The sequence below is a fragment of the Microcaecilia unicolor genome, chromosome 8 (assembly GCF_901765095.1).
Source record: "Microcaecilia unicolor chromosome 8, aMicUni1.1, whole genome shotgun sequence".
Classification (NCBI taxonomy): Eukaryota; Metazoa; Chordata; class Amphibia; order Gymnophiona; family Siphonopidae; genus Microcaecilia; species Microcaecilia unicolor.
The window spans coordinates 94,163,811-94,183,912 of NC_044038.1; the positions used below are offsets into that span (position 1 = coordinate 94,163,811).

The 20,102-nt window shown below is 48.1% G+C and overlaps 1 protein-coding gene across 1 annotated transcript in view; it reads left to right on the plus strand.

The window, feature by feature from the left end:
• Positions 1 to 20,102, plus strand: part of ARHGAP33 (Rho GTPase activating protein 33) — a 513,356-nt gene that overhangs the window by 452,250 nt on the left and 41,004 nt on the right. The window contains exon 25 of the mRNA XM_030213378.1: positions 875 to 1,597. Within this exon, the coding sequence (XP_030069238.1) occupies positions 875 to 1,597 (723 nt within the window). The remainder of the gene's footprint in view (positions 1 to 874; positions 1,598 to 20,102) is intronic.

Sequence of the window (20,102 nt, forward strand, 5' to 3'; positions counted from 1 at the left end):
TTCGTGCAGCAGTAGGGTAGCATTATATCCCTCCCGCTTCGGCGGTGTTAGGGTCAGCCAGCTCCTCCCGCGGTTGCGGTCGCAGGATAAGCCAGATCCCCCCGCATCGGCGGGTGTGGTGTCCCTCCCCCGCTCCGCGGGGATGAGCTGGACGGATTCCCCTCCCCCACTTGTGTGGGGATGAGCTGGGTTGATTCCCCTCCCCCGTTTCGGCGGTGGTGAGCTGGGCCGAGTGTCCCTTTGTGGGTGTAATTCTCTAAGTGCTGAGTCCTGCGGATGGAGCTTTGATATCGACATACTGAGGAGTTTCCGGCAGCACATGACCACATATAGGGAGGCAAAAGGATTGCTCTCTATCTCCACCTGCTGGTAGATGGACACAACCCACCAGTCTATGGATTGATCAGCTATGATTAATGGAAAGAAAATTATCAGGAATGATACATAATTTTACCATTAAAAAAGGAGGAAGAAAGACCAAATAACAGCTGGCATGGTTACAAAGTGATTGGTCTGACCCAGCATGTCATGTAATGTTCTTACCTTGTCCAGTCTTCTCTGGAACAGTCCTTACCCAAGAGCAGGGAGGCTGTAGCTCGCTCATAAACCCAATAATTATATATCTTCAGCTTGCCAATAAATGTTATTGTTGCTTGATGGATGGCACTCCCATTCAACTTCCCTAGGCCTATTTATGGTGCCTTTCTAACATCTGTTGCCCCAGCCAGCCTAAAGAGCAGAATCCATATTTGGGATTGAGCAGATTGTGTGACTTGATGAGGGCTGCATGTTTCCAGACAATTGTATTTATTGTGGTCATTAGCTTTCCAGTAATATTAATTATCACTATTATTAATTCTTGCTCTCCTGCCAGGTCTCCAGAAGCTGCATCGTCTCCGACGTCCTCGATCCAGTAGCGATGCCTTCCCTGTCCCTGCAGATCCTGCTGGACTTCCACCACCCGTGCTGAAGCCAAGCCACTCTTGCGAGAGCATGGACTCCATGGACCATGATAGTGTCTACACAGCACCTGACTTCTCCCGTCCGACCTCTGCCTGGCTTGAGGATGATGATGACCTTGACTTTGGTCCACCCTTCACTGGTATTGGCCTAGACTTTGACCCCCTTTCTTTCCAATACAGTCCACCTCCCTGCCTTTCTCTAGAGGACAGTTCCCCTTCTCAGCCACAAAACGCAGCTAAGAGAGTGTCAGAAGAGGCTCATTGGGGATCAGAGGTCACCAGCCCTCCAGTACAACTGTCACGGGAGAAACTTTCAAAATCCTTCTCTTTCACCCGTAAGATGGTCCATGCTCTCTCTCCACGAAGCAGTCGGTCACCCCCCATGGACATTTCGGACCCAATCAGCAGCACTGTTCCAGCCAAGATCCTAGAGATGATCAACAGCAAAGTCAGTGAGGGGCCTGGTGTTCCACAGCAGCACAATCAGTCTCCTCCAGCGCAGATGATTTCCATGCTTCTCAAGTCCAGTGACGGGCAGCTGAGTGATAGCTGTCGGCAGGAAGTGCACAGGAAGCTCTCATTGGCTGAGAACAAGGTCAAAGTTCAGACCACAGAACACATCGATCCCCCCAAAAGTAAGAAGCTTTTTTTTAACCCAAAGAATCTGCTTTTTCCTTTCCCACTCTGTCTTTCCCTTCAGCAGATATTGCCCCTGCTTTTCACTGCCTTCTCATTCTCTCTGTTTAGCTGAGGCTCACATTCCTACCTTGTAGAAACAGTAGTGGCTGACATGTGAAACCTGAGGCGGAGCAGCAGAGGGTAGTAAATTGAAGCGAAAGGACTAGTCTCATTACAATTTGCATATTTTGGGAGGGGGTTGCACCATTTCAGATGCCAATGAATTTTGTTCCTGATCACCGGCCAACTTTCATTGAGAGGGACTGTGGCTTTTCAACCCGGGATAGACAAACCTGCTGTTATGAAATGGGGAAGGAGGGGTATCACCTTATTGGATCACCTTTTAATCGAGGATGGTAAACATATCTTTTGAGGACTTTCAGCAATTTATAGGTGTTAATTGGGGGAATAGGTTTGCTTACTGCCAGGTTCAATACTATATTGCCTTTCTGGCCAAGGAATCAGTTCAGCAGGGGATGGGAGCACAGTTAAGGGAATTCTTTAATGATATTTCAGTGCATGATATCTCTATTTCTGGAATTCATAAGGCCTTGACGAAATTGGATGTAGGGAAGGATTTAGGGGTGGTACAGCAAAAATGCTCTAGAGATCTTGACATTGCATTAGATAATTGGGATGTGTTGGCAAATATTAAGGGCATACCAGCACTTGTAACAGGGACAGGGCTTCAGGAATGTTATTTCCAGGTGCTTCTTAGAGCTTACTTGACTCAAAAACAGTTATTAAACAACAATAATATAGAATAGATTGATACTACTAATTAAACCTTTTATTACAAGATTAACTAAATACATGTACAATATATATATATATATAAAATATCTTAACACAGCTGGACTGAGTCTAGCCTTAGTCTCATTTGTTAGTTTTCTCAGTCTACTTAAATTCTTCCTTTTACCATGTAACAGTCTGTAAAAGTCTATTACCTCATTTGTAGAATGAGTAATGATTCGAAAAGTGATGGATTAGTCCCAAATGTTCTTTCTCCGAGGACAAGCAGGCTGCATTATTCTCACACGTGGGTCGCCCGCGTCGGCCCAGGAATCGGCATTTGCTATAGCAAAAACAAAAACTTTGCTAGAACCTTCTGGCATATGTGCACAGCACATGCGCGGAATGACTTCCTGCCCGCTGCGTGAGCGCATACTTCAGTTTCTTTTTTTCTGCGACGAGGTGCGGCAGGTTCCTCCTGTGCTCCTCGTTCTGACACGGGAAAAGAGTCGTCTTTTATTTTAGCGATTTTTCCCATCTCTTCTTGTTTATTTACTTTGTTTTTCAAAAAAACCCAACAACATAGGATTCCCTTTTAAAATAAATCCTCCGTTCTTTTTCCCCATTTTAAAGTTTTCTTTATTTTTCAACGCAGCCAGGTTTCTCCATCTTTTTGTGCCCTTTTTTATTGGTACAATCGAGTCCTTTGATTTCGCTGGAGCCATTTTTCCTTCCATGTCATCGAAGACACCTAGTGGCTTCAAACGCTGTCCTCGGTGCAACTGATACCCATTTGTTAATAATAGGCTTCCCCTTACCACTGTAGGATTATCACTGTTCTTTCACTTACATTCCAGTGTCCCAAATATCTACTACTAAGTATTGTGGAGTGCTGAAAGACCAGTGGTGTTTAGTATTTTTACCACCTCTCTAAACTATCTTATATAATATAATGGCTTTAGAGAGATAAAATACAAGGCCACATATATGAGAAAGTGAAGTTAGAAATTTTATTACTTACCAAGAGAAAGTTACAATTACAAATGCTAATTTCTCATAGAGGGCTTCAGAGCATCAAAACAGCCATGATGCTTGCGTCTGAGATTCCCCCAGATAAGATCTGGTACATGCAATTTTATGCAGGTAACAGTTAATACATATTATCAGTGGCGTAGGAAGTGGGGGAGGCGGTGGGGCGGTCCACCCCGGGTACACGCTGCTGGGGGGGGTGTCGACTTCGCTGGTTCCCTGCTCCCTCTGCCCCGGAACAGGATACTTCCTGTTCCGGGGCAGAGAGAGCAGGGAACCAGTGGAGCCTCTCGCCACTTCCCTATGCAAGTATGAATGCGCTCCCGGGGGGGGGGGGGGGGTGCACAGCGGCGACCCGCCCCGGGTGTCAGCCGCCCTCGCTACGGCACTGCATATTATAATGCACTATATTATACTATCTAATACCTATTAGATAGTATAATATAGTGGTTTTTACTAATTGGCTAGGCTAATATGTTGGTTATTATTTCTGAGAAAGTCTAAATTAGCTTTACTGTTCCTAGTAAGCACAGTCATCTTTCAGGAAAATTTTCCATTTCTGCATTTCTCCGAAACACCTGCACCACCAGGTTGCCACACAACGCTAATTTATGCTTGCAGGCCTTGCAACTACAACCCCCCTTCCTCATTCTCATCACCACAAGGGTGTCTCAACTCTTTCCATTGCTGGAGTTCAAGTTAGTGTCACTTCAGACTTTGGCCTGTCAGTTCTACTGTCTTTTTCATACCCTGAACCAAAGTGTAGAGAGTGATTCATGATATACAGTGGTGGAAATAAGTATTTGATCCCTTGCTGATTTTGTAAGTTTGCCCACTGACAAAGACATGAGCAGCCCATAATTGAAGGGTAGGTTATTGGTAACAGTGAGAGATAGCACATCACAAATTAAATCCGGAAAATCACATTGTGGAAAGTATATGAATTTATTTGCATTCTGCAGAGGGAAATAAGTATTTAATCCCTCTGGCAAACAAGACCTAATACTTGGTGGCAAAACCCTTGTTGGCAAGCACAGCGGTCAGACGTCTTCTGTAGTTGATGATGAGGTTTGCACACATGTCAGGAGGAATTTTGGTCCACTCCTCTTTGCAGATCATCTCTAAATCATTAAGAGTTCTGGGCTGTCGCTTGGCAACTCGCAGCTTCAGCTCCCTCCATAAGTTTTCAATGGGATTAAGGTCTGGTGACTGGCTAGGCCACTCCATGACCCTAATGTGCTTCTTCCTGAGCCACTCCTTTGTTGCCTTGGCTGTATGTTTTGGGTCATTGTCGTGCTGGAAGACCCAGCCACGACCCATTTTTAAGGCCCTGGCGGAGGGAAGGAGGTTGTCACTCAGAATTGTACGGTACATGGCCCCATCCATTCTCCCATTGATGCGGTGAAGTAGTCCTGTGCCCTTAGCAGAGAAACACCCCCAAAACATAACATTTCCACCTCCATGCTTGACAGTGGGGACGGTGTTCTTTGGGTCATAGGCAGCATTTCTCTTCCTCCAAACACGGCGAGTTGAGTTCATGCCAAAGAGCTCAATTTTTGTCTCATCTGACCACAGCACCTTCTCCCAATCACTCTCGGCATCATCCAGGTGTTCACTGGCAAACTTCAGACGGGCCGTCACATGTGCCTTCCGGAGCAGGGGGACCTTGCGGGCACTGCAGGATTGCAATCCGTTATGTCGTAATGTGTTACCAATGGTTTTCGTGGTGACAGTGGTCCCAGCTGCCTTGAGATCATTGACAAGTTCCCCCCTTGTAGTTGTAGGCTGATTTCTAACCTTCCTCATGATCAAGGATACCCCACGAGGTGAGATTTTGCGTGGAGCCCCAGATCTTTGTCGATTGACAGTCATTTTGTACTTCTTCCATTTTCTTACTATGGCACCAACAGTTGTCTCCTTCTCGCCCAGCGTCTTACTGATGGTTTTGTAGCCCATTCCAGCCTTGTGCAGGTGTATGATCTTGTCCCTGACATCCTTAGACAGCTCCTTGCTCTTGGCCATTTTGTAGAGGTTAGAGTCTGACTGATTCACTGAGTCTGTGGACAGGTGTCTTTCATACAGGTGACCATTGCCGACAGCTGTCTGTCATGCAGGTAACGAGTTGATTTGGAGCATCTACCTGGTCTGTAGGGGCCAGATCTCTTACTGGTTGGTGGGGGATCAAATACTTATTTCCCTCTGCAGAATGCAAATAAATTCATATACTTTCCACAATGTGATTTTCCGGATTTAATTTGTGATGTGCTATCTCTCACTGTTACCAATAACCTACCCTTCAATTATGGGCTGCTCATGTCTTTGTCAGTGGGCAAACTTACAAAATCAGCAAGGGATCAAATACTTATTTCCACCACTGTACACATTCTTGGTGTATCCAGTGCCTTTGGCAGGACAACAGCCCACCTACTTGTGCTCTGTGTCTTCGTATAAAGACACAGAATAGCTCGAGAAGCCCAATATGGGAAACGTTTTGGGGCTCGGTCCAGTCCTTCACATCGACATTGAAGGAAGCATCAACGTCAGGAGCAGAGGTAATGGCTGCTGAAAGGCCAAGACATGATGGGAGCAGTGAGCCATCAAGTGAGTCTCCACCTACCTCGAGGCCTTCTGTTATGCAGGCCCCCCTGGGACCTACCATTGTCGGACCAGACCCCGAGGAGACGTGAGGATTCCACGTCCTCGTCGGCACCGAGGAGCCTCGGTGACGGGCATCGAGCAAAGGCGAAGAAGCACCATCACCATTCTCCTTCGACACATGGTGCCGGGAGTTCCGGGGCATCGAAGGATTCGGCACCCGAAAAGCGTTGGTATAGAGAGGACCGCTTCCTCTCCATACAGGAGGTGCTGATGCATCGGCCTCCTGGCAGCTCGTTACCTGCTCCTGAGCCTCAGCAGATTCTGCCACTGGCTGCTCCACCAGCCTCTCAGCCTTCTCCAGTGGCGGCTCTCGACGAGTGCATCCGGGCCCTGCTTCCAGAACTTCTGCAAGGACTGCTGCGCCAGTCTGCTTCGGCATCGGGGGTGCTTGCGCCTTCCGTGCCATCTGCTCTAGCGACATCTGGCCCTTCACATGCGGTGAGGACCTTGTCTTCAGTGCTGCTTGCGGCGCTGGTGTCGGCTGCCACCCAGGTCGACTCCCCTTCGACGTCAGTGGAAGAAGCTTCACCACAGTCCATGCAGGTGTCGGCCTCTCAACATCACCATTGAGGACGTCGATCCAGGCTCAGTCTCGGAGTTCCCTTAGGAAGTGCTTTCCGATACTGAAGAGGAGTGTTCGTGGGAGTCAGAGAAAGATCCCAGATACTTTGGGATTCCCTCTGAACCTTCCCCTCCACCTGAAAGGAGGCTGTCTCCTCCTGAGAAGCCTCTTTTTTACATCTTTTGTACGGGAAATGGCCGCAGCCATTCCATTCCCTGTGGAGGTGGAGGATGAGCCCAGGGCTGAGATGCTTGAGGTCCTGGATTATCCCTCTCCACCTAAGGAGGCTCTGACGGCTCCTTTGCATAAGGTACTCAAGGAAGTCCTTATGTGAAACTGGTCGCTCCGTCTGGTTACTCCCTTGATCCCGAAGAAGACTGATTCCCAGTATGGGATCCACAGTGAACCTAGGTTGATGAGGTTTCAGTTACCACACAATTCCATGGTAGTAGATGCTGCCCTCAAAAGAGCCAAGAGTACTAGGAACTATGCCTCGACACCCCCGGGCAGAGAAGCTAGGACCTTGGACTCTTTTGGGAGGAAGACGTATCAGGCTACTATGCTCGATGCCTGTATCCAATCTTACCAGCTCTTCACTAGCGTTCACTTGCGGAACTTGGTGAGGCACATGTCTACCTTGGTCGATGCCCTTCCTTTGGAGCAGGCCGAGCCTTTTCGACAGGTGGTCAGGCAGCAAAAGGCATGTCGTAAATTCCTGGCCAGGGGCACTTACTATAGATACTTCTGACATGGCATCTAGAATTTCTGCTCAGAGTATAGCGATGCGCAGACTCTTATGGCTGTGTGTCTCTGACCTGGATCATTCAGTCCAGCAGGGGATGGCGGATGTACCTTGCCAGGGGGGATAACCTTTTCAGTGAGAAGGTGGAAGATCTGGTCGACCAGATCAAGAAGCACAGTAAGTACATATAAGTACATAAGTAATGCCATTCTGGGGAAAAGACCAAAGGTCCATCGAGCCCAGCCATCCTGTCCCCGACAGCGGCCAATCCAGGTCAAGGGCATTTTATACAAGTTACTCCCCAAAATTGTGGATTTTTCCCCAAGTCCATTTAGTAGCGGTCTATGGACTTGTCCTTTAGGAAACCGTCCAACCCCTTTTTAAACTCTGCCAAGCTAACCGCCTTCACTACGTTCTCCTGCAACAAATTTCAGAGTTTAATTATGCATTGGGTGAAAAAAAAATTTCTCCTATTTGTGTTGAATTTACTACATTGTAGTTTCATCGCATGCCCCCTAGTCCTAGTATTTTTGGAAAGCGTGAACAGATGCTTCACATCCACCTGTTCCACTCCACTCTTTTTTTTTTATCCTCTATCATGTCTCCCCTCAGCCGTCTCTTCTCCAAGCTGAAAAGCCCTAGCCTCCTTAGTCTTTCTTCATAGGGGAAGTCGTCCCATCCCCGCTATCATTTTTGTCGCCCTTTGCTGCACCTTTTCCAGTTCTACTATATCTTTCTTGAGATGCAGTGACCAGAATTGAACACAATACTCAAGTGGCGGTCTGCAACATGGAGTGATACAACGGCATTACCACATCCTCAGCGCCTGTTTTCCATACCTTTCCTAATAATACCCAACATTCTATTCGCTTTCTTAGCCGCAGCAGCACACTGAGCAGACGGTTCAGTGTATTATCAACAACGACACCCAGCTATGGCTTCTCTCTCCTGCCAGGCACCTTCTGCGACAGCCTCCTCAAACAGGAGGGGTTTTTTTTTGGGGGGGGGGGGTGCGGAGTGCTCCTATTCCTATGCTAGCATAGGTACACTCCGGCGTCCCGACAGCCTAGTCAGGCTCAGCCCCAGCGCGCTCGCTCTCGTCAACAGCATGCGCCGAAGGCCCCTGCTGCCTCCCAGCAAAAAGCAAGGGATGGACTTTTGACTGGCTCTAGCAAATCATAGCCACAGTAAAAGCGTCCGTACCGGACGACTTGCCGGTAGGAGAGAGATTAATGTTTTTTTCACCAAAGGGTAACCTCCGACTGGTGGGTTCTTCAAATAGTCCGGTTAGGATACACTCTCAATCTGGAATCCAAACCTCCAAATTGCCCACCGGGAGCTCATTCCACACGCTCCCGCACAGGCATGCACTGCAGAGGAACTCTCCAACCTTCTAAAGGCCCATGCAGTCAAACCTGTTCCACCAGGGGAAGAAGGGCTGGGATTCTATTCCAGGTACTTCCTTGTGCAAAAGAAAACAGGGGAGATGCGTCCCATCCTAGACCTAAGGGCCCTGAACAAATTCCTTGTCCGAGAAAAGTTCTGGATGGTTTCCCTGGGCACCCTTCTTCCCATGATTCAGGAAAATGATTGGCTATGCTCTCTGGACTTAAAGGATGCCTATACTCACCTCTCGATACTCCCAGCTCACAGGAAGTATCTTTGATTTCGGCTGGGAACACAGCACTTTCAGTCCGGTGTACTGCCCTTTGGTCTGGCATCTGTCCCAGAGTGTTTACAAAGTGTCTAACAGTAGTCACAGCATCGCTATGCAGACTGGGAGTGCATGTGTTCCCTTATATCGACGATTGGCTGGTGAAGAGCACCTCGGAGGACGGAGCTCTCGAGTCCATGCAGATGACTATTAAGGTGCTAAAGCTACTAGGGTTCATAATAAATTACGCCAAGTCCCATCTCACTACTGTTCAAAAATTGGAGTTCATTGGAGCACTACTGGACACGAAAACGGCTCGAGTTTATCTCCCCGAGACATGGGCAGACAATCTCTTGTCTCTAGGGTCCGCAGTTCGAGCGTCTCAGCAAATCGCAGCTCGTCAGATGTTGAGACTCTTGGGGCACATGGGCGTCTATGTCCGAAAACGGGTACGTGAAGAGGCAGAACAGACTGTATTTTCGAAAAAGATGGGCGTCCATCTTTCATTTTGAAAATACGTTTTGGATGGACCAAATGCCATGGATTTGGTCCTTTCTGAGATGGGCGTGTTTTTGTTTAGCAATAATGGAAACTAAAAACGCCCAGCTCAGACACGTCCTAATCCAAGCCATTTGGTCGTGGGAGGGACAAATGTACAACACTACCATAGCTCTTAGGGGTGAAGGGAGCAACTACATGTGGGTACAGTGGGTTTTAGAGGCCTCCCATTTACCACCACAAGTGTTACAGGTGGGGGAGGGGGTATGGGCCTGGGTCTGCCTGCCTGAAGTGCACTGCAGTACCAAGTAAAAGTGCTCCAGGGACAGGACTTGTTGCTGCTGTATAACCTTGGCACAGCAGTTCACACCTGAAGACTAATCTCGCTGAAAACGTCCTTTATTTGAATAAGCACGTTTACTCACAGATCTGAGATTGTGCCCCACTGGCAACGAGTCTCGCTGGTATGGAGATTAGCAGTAAGTCCGAGCTGGCAGAATGGTGCACAGTGCCCTCTTTCAACAACATTCAGGGTAAGAACTAAGTGCTGTAACGTGGCTAACACATGAAAGGGATCTAAAACTGTCTTACAGAAATGGCCACTACCTCATGGACTACCGGAAACAAAACAGGGCACACTCTGACCCAGTAAGCAGAGGGAAAAGCACCATGGGAGTAGAGCCTACCAACTACCAACATCGTGAGCATGTAACACAAGCTATTGGAATCACGGAGCCCAATACCCTACACCCACCACAATGCATTGCTGATGTGACTCTGCAGTGCCCTTAACAGAAAAGGTGTCACACTCACCCGAGACCCACATCAGAACCAGGGAAAGGCTGTCAGAGGATAGTACACAATCTGCTGTCATGGAGGTGGGTACGGCATTTCAGGCTGGCATACAGGCTGGGAAAAAAAGTTTGTAAAGTGGGGTTTTTTTGGTGGAAGGGGGGCGCTATAGAAATGCTAAATAGTAGTAGTAGTAGTGGTGACCACTGGGAGAGTCAAGGGAGGTGATCCCCGATTCCCTCCATTGGTCATCTGGTCAGTTGGGGCACTTTTTTGGGACTTGGACCTGAAAAAAAAGGGTCCAAATCGGACCAAATTCTTGTCAAAAACGCCCTTCTTGTTTCGATTATCAGCTAAAGACGCCCATCTCTCTAGGCCGATAACCACGCCCCAGTCCCGCCTTCGCCATGCCTCCGACACGCCCCCATGATCTTTGTTCGTCTCTGGGACGGAGTTGCAGTTGAGGACGCCAAAATCGGGTTTCAATTATACCAATTGGGTGCCCACGGGAAATGGACGCCCATCTCTCGATTTGGGTCGAATATGGGCGTCTTTCTCTTTCGAAAATAAGCTGGATGGCCTCCACAGTTCATGTAACACCCATGGCACATCTATATATGAGATCAGCTCAATGGACCCTAACTTCCCAATGGTATCAAGCTGTGGGGAATCTAGAGGATGTGATCCAACTGTCCACCGACTTTCGCAATTTTCATCAGTGGTGGTCAATCCGGCCCAATTTGACCATGGAACGACCATTCCAAATTCCTCAGGCCTCGGAAGGTGCTGACGATGGATGCATACCTCCTAGGGTGGGGAGCTCATGTAGATGGGCTTCACACTCAGGGAGCCTGGTCCTTCCAGGAAACAGGGTCTTCAGATCAACCTCCTGAGCCTCAAGTGATGTGGACGCTCTGAAGGCTTTCAGAGATCGCTGTCCAACCAAATTATCTTGATTCAAACAGACAATCAGGTTGCGATGTACTACACCAACAAGCAGGGGGGCACCGGATCTCGCCTTCTGTGTCCAGGAAGCTGTCCAGATGTAGCTTTGGGCACGCTCTTAGGGTATGTATCTCCAAGCCACTTATCTGGCAGGTGTAAACAACAGTCTGGCTGACAGGCTGAGCAGGGTAATGCAACCTCACGAGTGGTCGCTGAATATGGGTATAGCCCGCAAGATTTTCCGAACGTGGGGCACCCCCTCAGTGGATCTTTTTGCCACTCAAATCAATCACAAGTCCCTTAGTTCTGTTCCAGGCTTCAGGCCCACGACAGACTAACATCTGATGCCTTACTCCTACATTGGGGAACAGGACTTCTTTATGCGTATCCTCCCATACCTCTAGTAGGGAAGACTTTGCTGAAACTCAAGCAAGATCGCAGAACCATGATCCTGATTGCACCCTGCTGGCCGCCTCAGATTTGGTTCCCTCTTCTTCAGGAGTTGTCCTCCGAAGAACTGTGGAGTGTTTTCCAACCCTCATCACTCAGAACAAGGGGTCGCTTCTATATCCCAACCTCCAGTCTCTGGCTCTCATGGCCTGGATGTTGAGAACTTAGAATTCACCTCCTTGGGTCTTTCAGAGGGTGTCTCCCGGGTCTTGCATGCTTCCAGGAAAGATTCCACGAAGAGGTGTTACTGTTTCAAATGGAGGAGGTTTGCTGTCTGGTGTGACAGCAAAGCCATAAATCACCTTTCTTGTCTTACTCAGACCCTGCTTGAGTACCTTCTACACTTATCAGAGTCTGGTCTCAAGACCAACTCCGTAAGGGTTCACCTTAGTGCAATTGTTTTATCATCGGCTCGTAGAGGGTAAGCCTATCTCTGGGCAACCTTTAGTTGTTCGCTTCATGAGAGGTTGCTTTTGTCAAAGCTCCCTGTCAAACCTCTGCCAGTGTCATGGGATCTCAACGACGTTCTCACCCAGCTGATGAAAGCTCATTGTTGAGCCACTGAATTCCTACCATCTGAAGTACTTGAACCTGGAAGGTCATTTCTTGTGGCTGTTATTTATTTATTGCATTTGTATCCCACATTTCCCACCTCTTTGCAGGCTCAATTGGCTTACAATTCATCATGAATAGTGGAAATATATAAGAAAATATACATTTAGTATAACAGAAGGATCTTGGGTACATGATATATAAAACATGATAGTAGTCTAACAAGCAAATAGTGTAAGGCAGTTCTGGATATATGTATAGGAGTTCATATTTGTTGATCTTGTTACTTCAGCTTGTAGGTCATTGAGCTTCAGACCTTAGTAGTGGATGCACCTTATAAGTTTCATCACAACAGAGTAGTCCTCCGCACGCACCCTAAGTTCGTGCCAAAGGTGGTGTCGGGAGTTCCATCTGAAGCAGTCGATTGTCTTGCCAACATTTTTTCCCCATCCTGAAGCCCTTCAGACAGTCCGCCCAGTTATTTGTTGCTCTTGATCCCAACAGGAGGGGAGTCGCCATTGGAAAATGCACAATCTCCAATTGGCTAGCAAACTGCATTTTCTTCACTTATGCCCAAGCTGGGCTGACTCTGGAGGGCCATGTCACGGCTCATAATGTCAGAGCCATGGCTGTGTTGGTGGCTCATTTAAAGTCAGCCTCCATCGAAGAGATTTGCAAAGCTGCAACATGTTCTTCAGTCCACACATTCACTTCACATTACTGTCTTGAACAGGTTACCCACATGACAGTCGGTTTGGGCAGTCGATGCTGCAGAATCTGTTTTGGGTTTAGAATCCAACTCCACCCACCTAGGCCCATTTATTCTGTTCCAGGCTGCACTCTCAGCTAGCTGTATGTAGTTTCAGCGGTCAACCTACGTTATGTCCTCGCCGTTGCAAGGCCCAATTGACCAATGTTTATTGTTTTGGGTGAGCCTGGATAAGGGTACCCCCACATGTGAGAATATGCAGCCTGCTTGTCCTTGGAGAAAGCGAACATACTTCCTGTAGCAGGTATTCTCTGAGGGACAGCAGGCTGATTATTCTCACAGTACCACCCACCTCCCCTTGGAGTTGTTATTGTTTTATGCTTTTAGACTTACTGAGTATGCGCTCACGCGGTGGGTGGGAAGTCAGTCCGTGCATGTGTGGTGCGAGCTGCATGCGTGAGAGAAGGCTCTAGCAAAATTTTTGTTTTTGTTATGGCAAATGCCGATTCCCGGGCCAACGCAGACGTCGATCCACGTGTGAGAATAATCAGCCTGCTGTCCTTGGAGAATACCTGCTACAGGTAAGTATACAATCAACAGACCTCACCCACAGAGACCATGGGTATGTAAAGGTCCTTTACTTATTACTCCTTGCAGTTGTAGTCCAACGTTTCTTATAATATCCATCCTTAGGTTTGAAACGAAAAATCCAATATATCCCAAAGTTGGTCTTGTTATTCAAATATGTACATAAGTATTGCCATACTGGGACAGACCAAAGGCCCATCAAGCCCAGCATCCTGTTTCCAACAGTGGCCAATCCAGGTCACAATACCTGGCAAGATCCTCAAAAAGTACAAAACATTTTATACTGCTTATCTGAGAAATAGTGGATTTTCCCCCCAAGTCCAATTTAATAATGGTCTATGGACCTTTCCTTTAGGAAGCCGTCCAAACCTTTTTAAAACTCTGCTAAACTAACCACCTTACCACATTCTCTGGCAACGAATTCCAGAGTTTAATTACATGTTGAGTGAAGAAAGATTTTCTCCAATTCGTTTTAAATTTACTACTTTGTTACTTCATCGCATGCCCCCCAGTCCTAGTATTTTTGGAAAGTGTAAACAGATGCCTCATGTTTTGGAAAGCGTAAACAGATGCTTCATGTCTACCCATTGACTCCACTCATTATTTTAAAGACCTCTATCATATCTCACCTCAGTTGCCTTTTCTCAAAGCGAAGAACCCTAGCCACTTTAAGCCTTCCTCATAGGGAAGTTGTCCTGTAGGGGTATTTCCCTGTGTGTCTCACCTTGCTGGTCTTGGCCTGTATATCCTATGACATCAAATGGAGGCTGTAAACTCTGACCTGCACAGCAGTGATTTAGCTAATTCAGCTTTCTGGAAAAATCCCTAGCAGACATGTAACACCAAGGACATGCTGTGGGCAAACCAGCCCCCCTTTATCTCCCTGAGAAGCTGAAGGCTCCAGCAAGGCGGTGAGAAACAGAAAACGCATACCACAATGTAACAACTTGAAGGTCAAGAACAACGAACCCTTCTTCCCATGCAGTGAGCTGAAGAAGAGACAGTTTGAGTTCCTGCATTCACCGGACCAAGAGGTACTGGGAAGAGCGGGAACAAGAAAGGAGTTAGTCGGAAGCCTTGGAAGAAGGTGGAGGTGGAAAGAAGACCAGAGTGACCTGTTAAGGTCCTCATCTGATGAACTGTGTATCTGGAGGAAGTATTGTGGTTCAGCTGTACCTGCACTGAATGACCTGTGCCCTACCTGTCCTGCGGCAGAGTTCTGGTCCTAGCTCTGACTAAGACTCGCTGCAATCTCAGCTTGAGTCTGGGAAGTATCCTGTGCAACTCCCGAGAGACTGCCATGAGGTCAGCCTGGTGAGAGACACGGTGATCTATTTCCTATTAGTCTGGGTTTAGTTAGTGGTAATTACCTGAGCAAGAGACGGGTTATGGTCATAATTGTGATCAGGAGATAAGCTGCTAATAACTGTACTACCATCGTACCTAGTGTAACCTGACCAATCAGTGTGTAATTATCTGGTAACCAGTAAGGAACAGAGTGTGTAGTGTGACAATATAGTTGTAATTTACCAGCCAGTATTTTTTGTATTCAGCCAAAGCTTTGCCAGAGTGGTTTATTTTGTATACCTTATCTATGTTTTCTTATCTATGATAATCTGAAATAAAAACTAATACATTTCAGTCTACTTTCTCAGTTTCAGTTCATTCTCGCGGAAGTAATTGGCTAGGTTCCAAGGTTCCCCCCCCTAGACCGAGTACAGAGTAATTTGCTAGCAGCTAGTTCTGTTTGGGGAATATGGTCACGGATAACTTATTACCTGTGATAACGATCCTACAGATATGGGGGCTCGTCCGGGATTTCATAAAGCTGAGAGAAAAAGTATTCCGGTTTATTATCTGTGAGAGAGAACTGCTTCTGTGTATGAGTTTTCTGAAGCATAACGTGCTTCTGACTGAACTCTGTGTTTAAAGCTGAATTCATTCACTGCGATTCTTTCCTGTCTCACTGAAACTGTTCACAGAGAAGTGCAGGGGAGGGGGAGGGGGGAGAATCTGGGCTGAGTCAGATTTCTGTGTGTGTGAAGTCTGCCTGCGTGAGGCTGAGCAATAAATCTTGGCTGTGTTTAACGTTAGCTCAGATAAACAGCTACCATGACTGATGGTAAAGTAGCGCTGAGACAAGTAGAATTAGAGGCTCTGGGAATTCTGGTTCCTTTAGTAAAAACTAAATCGAAACAAGACTTGACCATAACTGCTTTATTAACTTGTTTCATAAAGAGGATCAATATGGTACAGCAGTTTATTCGTCAGCAATTAACCGGGTGATAACAAATAAAGCCCGCCTTAGTGTCCCAGATCTAGCTGAATTAAGCTGTATCCTCCTGGCAGTTAAAGAGTATGGCTCACACCTCCGTTTATCCCTCCATGCGAGTCTACAACAGTTGCAGGACTCTGTTGAGACTCTACAAAAGGAAAAGGCAGAATTAATTGCCCAGGCAGCTTCTAAAGAGAGGGGAGGGACGGAAGGCATCCATGATAAGGCATGCATCGAATGTGCTCTACTCAAAGAGAAATGTTCTGCTATTGAGATGGAAAAATTGAAATGGGAGGAACATGCTCTCTCCCTGCAGAAAGACCTGAGGCAGAAAGAGTCTTCTCTGTGCTCTCACGCTCAGTGGGTAGCTGATATGGATTACGAGTTGGGCGTGACGCAACAAGAGATAGACCGGCTTTGGTTTCTCTACCAGGAAGAGAAAGAAAACTCCCAGGGGTCTCTCGCTGCCCTGCGGCTAGAGTTGAAGCAGGAAAGAGATAGCTCCGCCCAGAAGGAGAGGCACAAAGCTAATCTAGAAGTGATTGATTTATTTGAGAAAAATAGAGAGCTCACGCAGAGGCTACACAAAGCCCTGCAGGATAATGATGCCTGTGTAAATGCCTTAGACCTGTACAAAGGAGAGTTAGATGCTATGAGTAAGGAGACAGATAGTCTGGACTATGAATCTACTGTAATGCCTATGGGGTTGCTAGACAGCGATGATTCCCGGTCCCCCAGTCCTATGCCGGAACCGGCCAGACTGCCTGATTGGTACCCGAGATATGATCAGCAGCTGGACCCACAGGGTTCTAAGCGAGGCTCTGGGGATCAAACTAGGTCAGCCCCTCCCCGGTACAGTATCATAGTTCCTGAGGCTCCCGCCGGCATGCAGGAGCATAGACTCCGCCCAGTCAGGCCAAGGAACACTGTACCTCCTGAGGAGGTCCACAGTGCAGAGACACCTATGCCCCGCCCAAGAAGGACTCAGCTTATTGCACCATCTGATGTAGACGCTGGTACAATTACACGTATGCTCCTCCCAGGAAGGGCACAACTCTCTGGCCTGCCTGATGAGGGCAACCGGCTTCCATGGGGCCTGGGTGCTGCCCAGGCAGGCACAGCTCTCCACCCCACCTGATGAGGTCACCAGTAAGCGTGGGCCGGTGCCCCTCCCAAGGAGGTCACCGCCCCCGGCCCTACTGGACGACATCAGCAGCAAACCCGCTTCCCTTTACACATCCCCTACTGGTGAACAGCGGAATTCCACTCAAACACCCAATGTTACTCCTTTATCTAGGGAGCAACACACACAAGTAATCTAGGGAGCACACACACAAGTAATGAGAACACTTTGCGCTATGATTATACCTTTTAAAGAGTCTTCTGAGGTAACGATACACACTCACCTGGATAATGTGCATGACCTTTTTAATACATTACAGGTTCATGCCGAATCAGATAAAAGAGCTCTACTGAAGTGGACGTTTGCGGCTGAGTGCCAAACGTATTTAAAGGCCATTTTAGCCGAGCATAATGATCTATCCACAGTGGAACAAGCTTTGAAAAAGCGGAATGGACTGTTCGTGGATCCCACAGAGGCGAAGAAAGCAGCATATAACATGTGCTGTGGCCCAAATGAGAGTCCACATGAATGGGCCTATCGCCTGAAGCAAGCATTTCACGAGGGAGGGGCGGACCCAGAGACCAAAAGAGTTTGAATTTGGAGAGTTTAGGAAGCTTTTGTGAAAGGCCTGCCCAACCACGTGAAAGTGTCCTTAGCAGGTCATCAGGAAGAACCTTTCTCCATTCTGCTGAAGCGAGCAGAGGAGGTTTTTGATATGTGTCGCACACAACCCACGGGGGCGACACCCAGACCCGAATCAAAGAACCGCAGCCCGGGGACCCAACCCAGTGTTTATGCAGTTACCTCCACACTTTCTCTGGAAAACAAGGTGGCAAGTCCACCTGCACAGTCCCGTGGCGGCAGTAACCAACCACACCAGCCAAGGGACACAGCGCCTCCTACTGCTCACGAGGATCAACCCCATTCTAGGAGGAAGCGGTATAATCAGAGACAGTGGGCTCAGGAGAAGATCTGGACCTTGCAGGCACAGCTTAATCAAACGAAAGCAAAACATCGGAATCCTGACCCGGAGGAGAGAAGATCAGGGCCCTAGAAGCCCAAATAAAAGCATTGATGGCTAAACAGCAGGGTTCAAATTCTGGAGCCTCGCACCACCCCTCATCTTCCCATAAGAGAGGAAACCCATACCCTGGGAGTAAGGACCAGGTCCCCGGTCGAACCAACCAGACCGGGCCCAGTGTCAAGTCCATTGAAATCTCGGAACACTCGGGGTCTGCAGAAGAAGACCCAGCATGACTAGGCTTGGCTCCGGCTTCACCTACCAACATACCCACTGTTCAGGTGGATGCTCTATCATCCGTCAGTGTGGAGCCTTCAGTGCCCAATGCTGATGCCCAGCCCTCGGACCAGGAAAGGCCGCTGTTATGCGACTCAATCAAGGAGACCAGGTACTTTTTGGGTAAACTGACTCCTAAAGCTTCTAGATATACCATGGATATATTACTTCAACAAACATTTTCCTGTCAGGGTCTACTGGATACGGCCTCAGAGGTGACTTTGATTACCCAAGGCCTGTTTCAGAAACTTGAGGCATCTTTAGGGGAGGGTCGAGCTAGACTGAGCGTCACCCCATGCAAATTCTCATTGGAGGCTTATGGCAAGCAAAGCATCGGTACTATGGGTCAGGTGTGGCTTTCTCTACAGCTCGGTCTTTTTTCACCTCCACCTTCTTCCACAACTTCCGACTAACTTCTTTCTTGTTCCCGCTTTTCCCAGCACCTCTCGGTCCGGTGATTGCAGGAACTCAAACTGTCTCTTCTTCAGCTCACTGCATGGGAAGAAGGGTTCGTTGTTCTTGACCTTCAAGTTGTTACATTGTGGTATGCATTTTCTGTTTCTCACCCGCCTTGCTGGAGCCTTCAGCTTCTCAGGGAGATAAAGGGGGGCTGGTTTGCCCACAGCATGTCCTTGGTGTTACATGGCTGCTAGGGATTTCCAGAAAGCTGAATTAGCTAAATAGTAGTAGTAGTAGTAGTAGTTTACAGCCTCCATTTTGATGTCATAGGATTATACAGGCCAAGACCAGCAAGGTGAGACACACAGGGAAATACCCCTACAGTCCCATCCCCTTTATCATTTTCGTTGCCCTTCTCTGCACCTTTTCTAATTCCACTATATGTTTTTTGAGATGCGGCGACCAGAATTGAACACAATATTCGAGGTGCGGTCACAGCATGGACCGATACAAAGGCATTATAACGTCCTCATTTTGTTTTCCATACCTTTCCTAATAATCCTAACATTCTATTTACTTTCTGAGCCACAGCAGCACACTGAGCAGAGGGTTTCAACCTATCATCAATGATGACACCTAGATCCCTTTCTTGGTCAGTGACTCCTAACTTGGAACCTTGCATGACGTAGCTATAATTCTCCAAGGACAAGCAGGCTGCTTGTTCTCACTGATGGGTGACGTCCACGGCAGCCCCTCCAATCGGAATCTTCACTAGCAAAGTCCTTTGCTAGCCCTCGCGCGCACCGCGCATGCGCGGCCGTCTTCCCGCCCGAAACCGGCTCGAGCCGGCCAGTCTTCTTTCGTCCGCACTTGGTACGGTTGTGTTTTCGCCGTGTCGAGCCCCGGAAAGTCGACCTCGCGCGTCCTTTTCTCTTCGATGTGTTTTTTTTTCTTCGGAAAATCTTTAAAAATTTGTTCGGGAAGTGCTCCGGAAGCCCCCTCGGGTTTCGTTTTGCCCCTTCCCGTATTTTCAGACTTTGCCCCGGTAAGTTTCTTTCGTAGTCGGGGTAGGCCTCTTTCGGCCTCGGTCGAGATTTTTCTCCCTCAAAGTTTTGGTGCTCACTTTCGTCATTTCGGGTTTTGATTTCGCCGGCGTGATTTTTTCCGCCCATGACATCGAAGCCTTCCAGCGGCTTCAAGAAGTGCACCCAGTGCGCCCGGGTAATCTCGCTCACTAACAGGCGCGCGTCGTGTCTTCAGTGTCTGGGGGCAGAGCACCGCCCTCAGGCCTGTAGTCTGTGTTCCCTTTTGCAAAGGCGGACTCAGGTAGCGAGATTGGCCCAGTGGAACGTTTTGTTCTCGGGCTCTTCGTCGGCATCGGCACCGGGGGGTATCGTGTGCATCGGCGTCTTCAGCGTCCAGAGCTTCATCCTCGGCCGCCAGTGCATCGAGTGCAT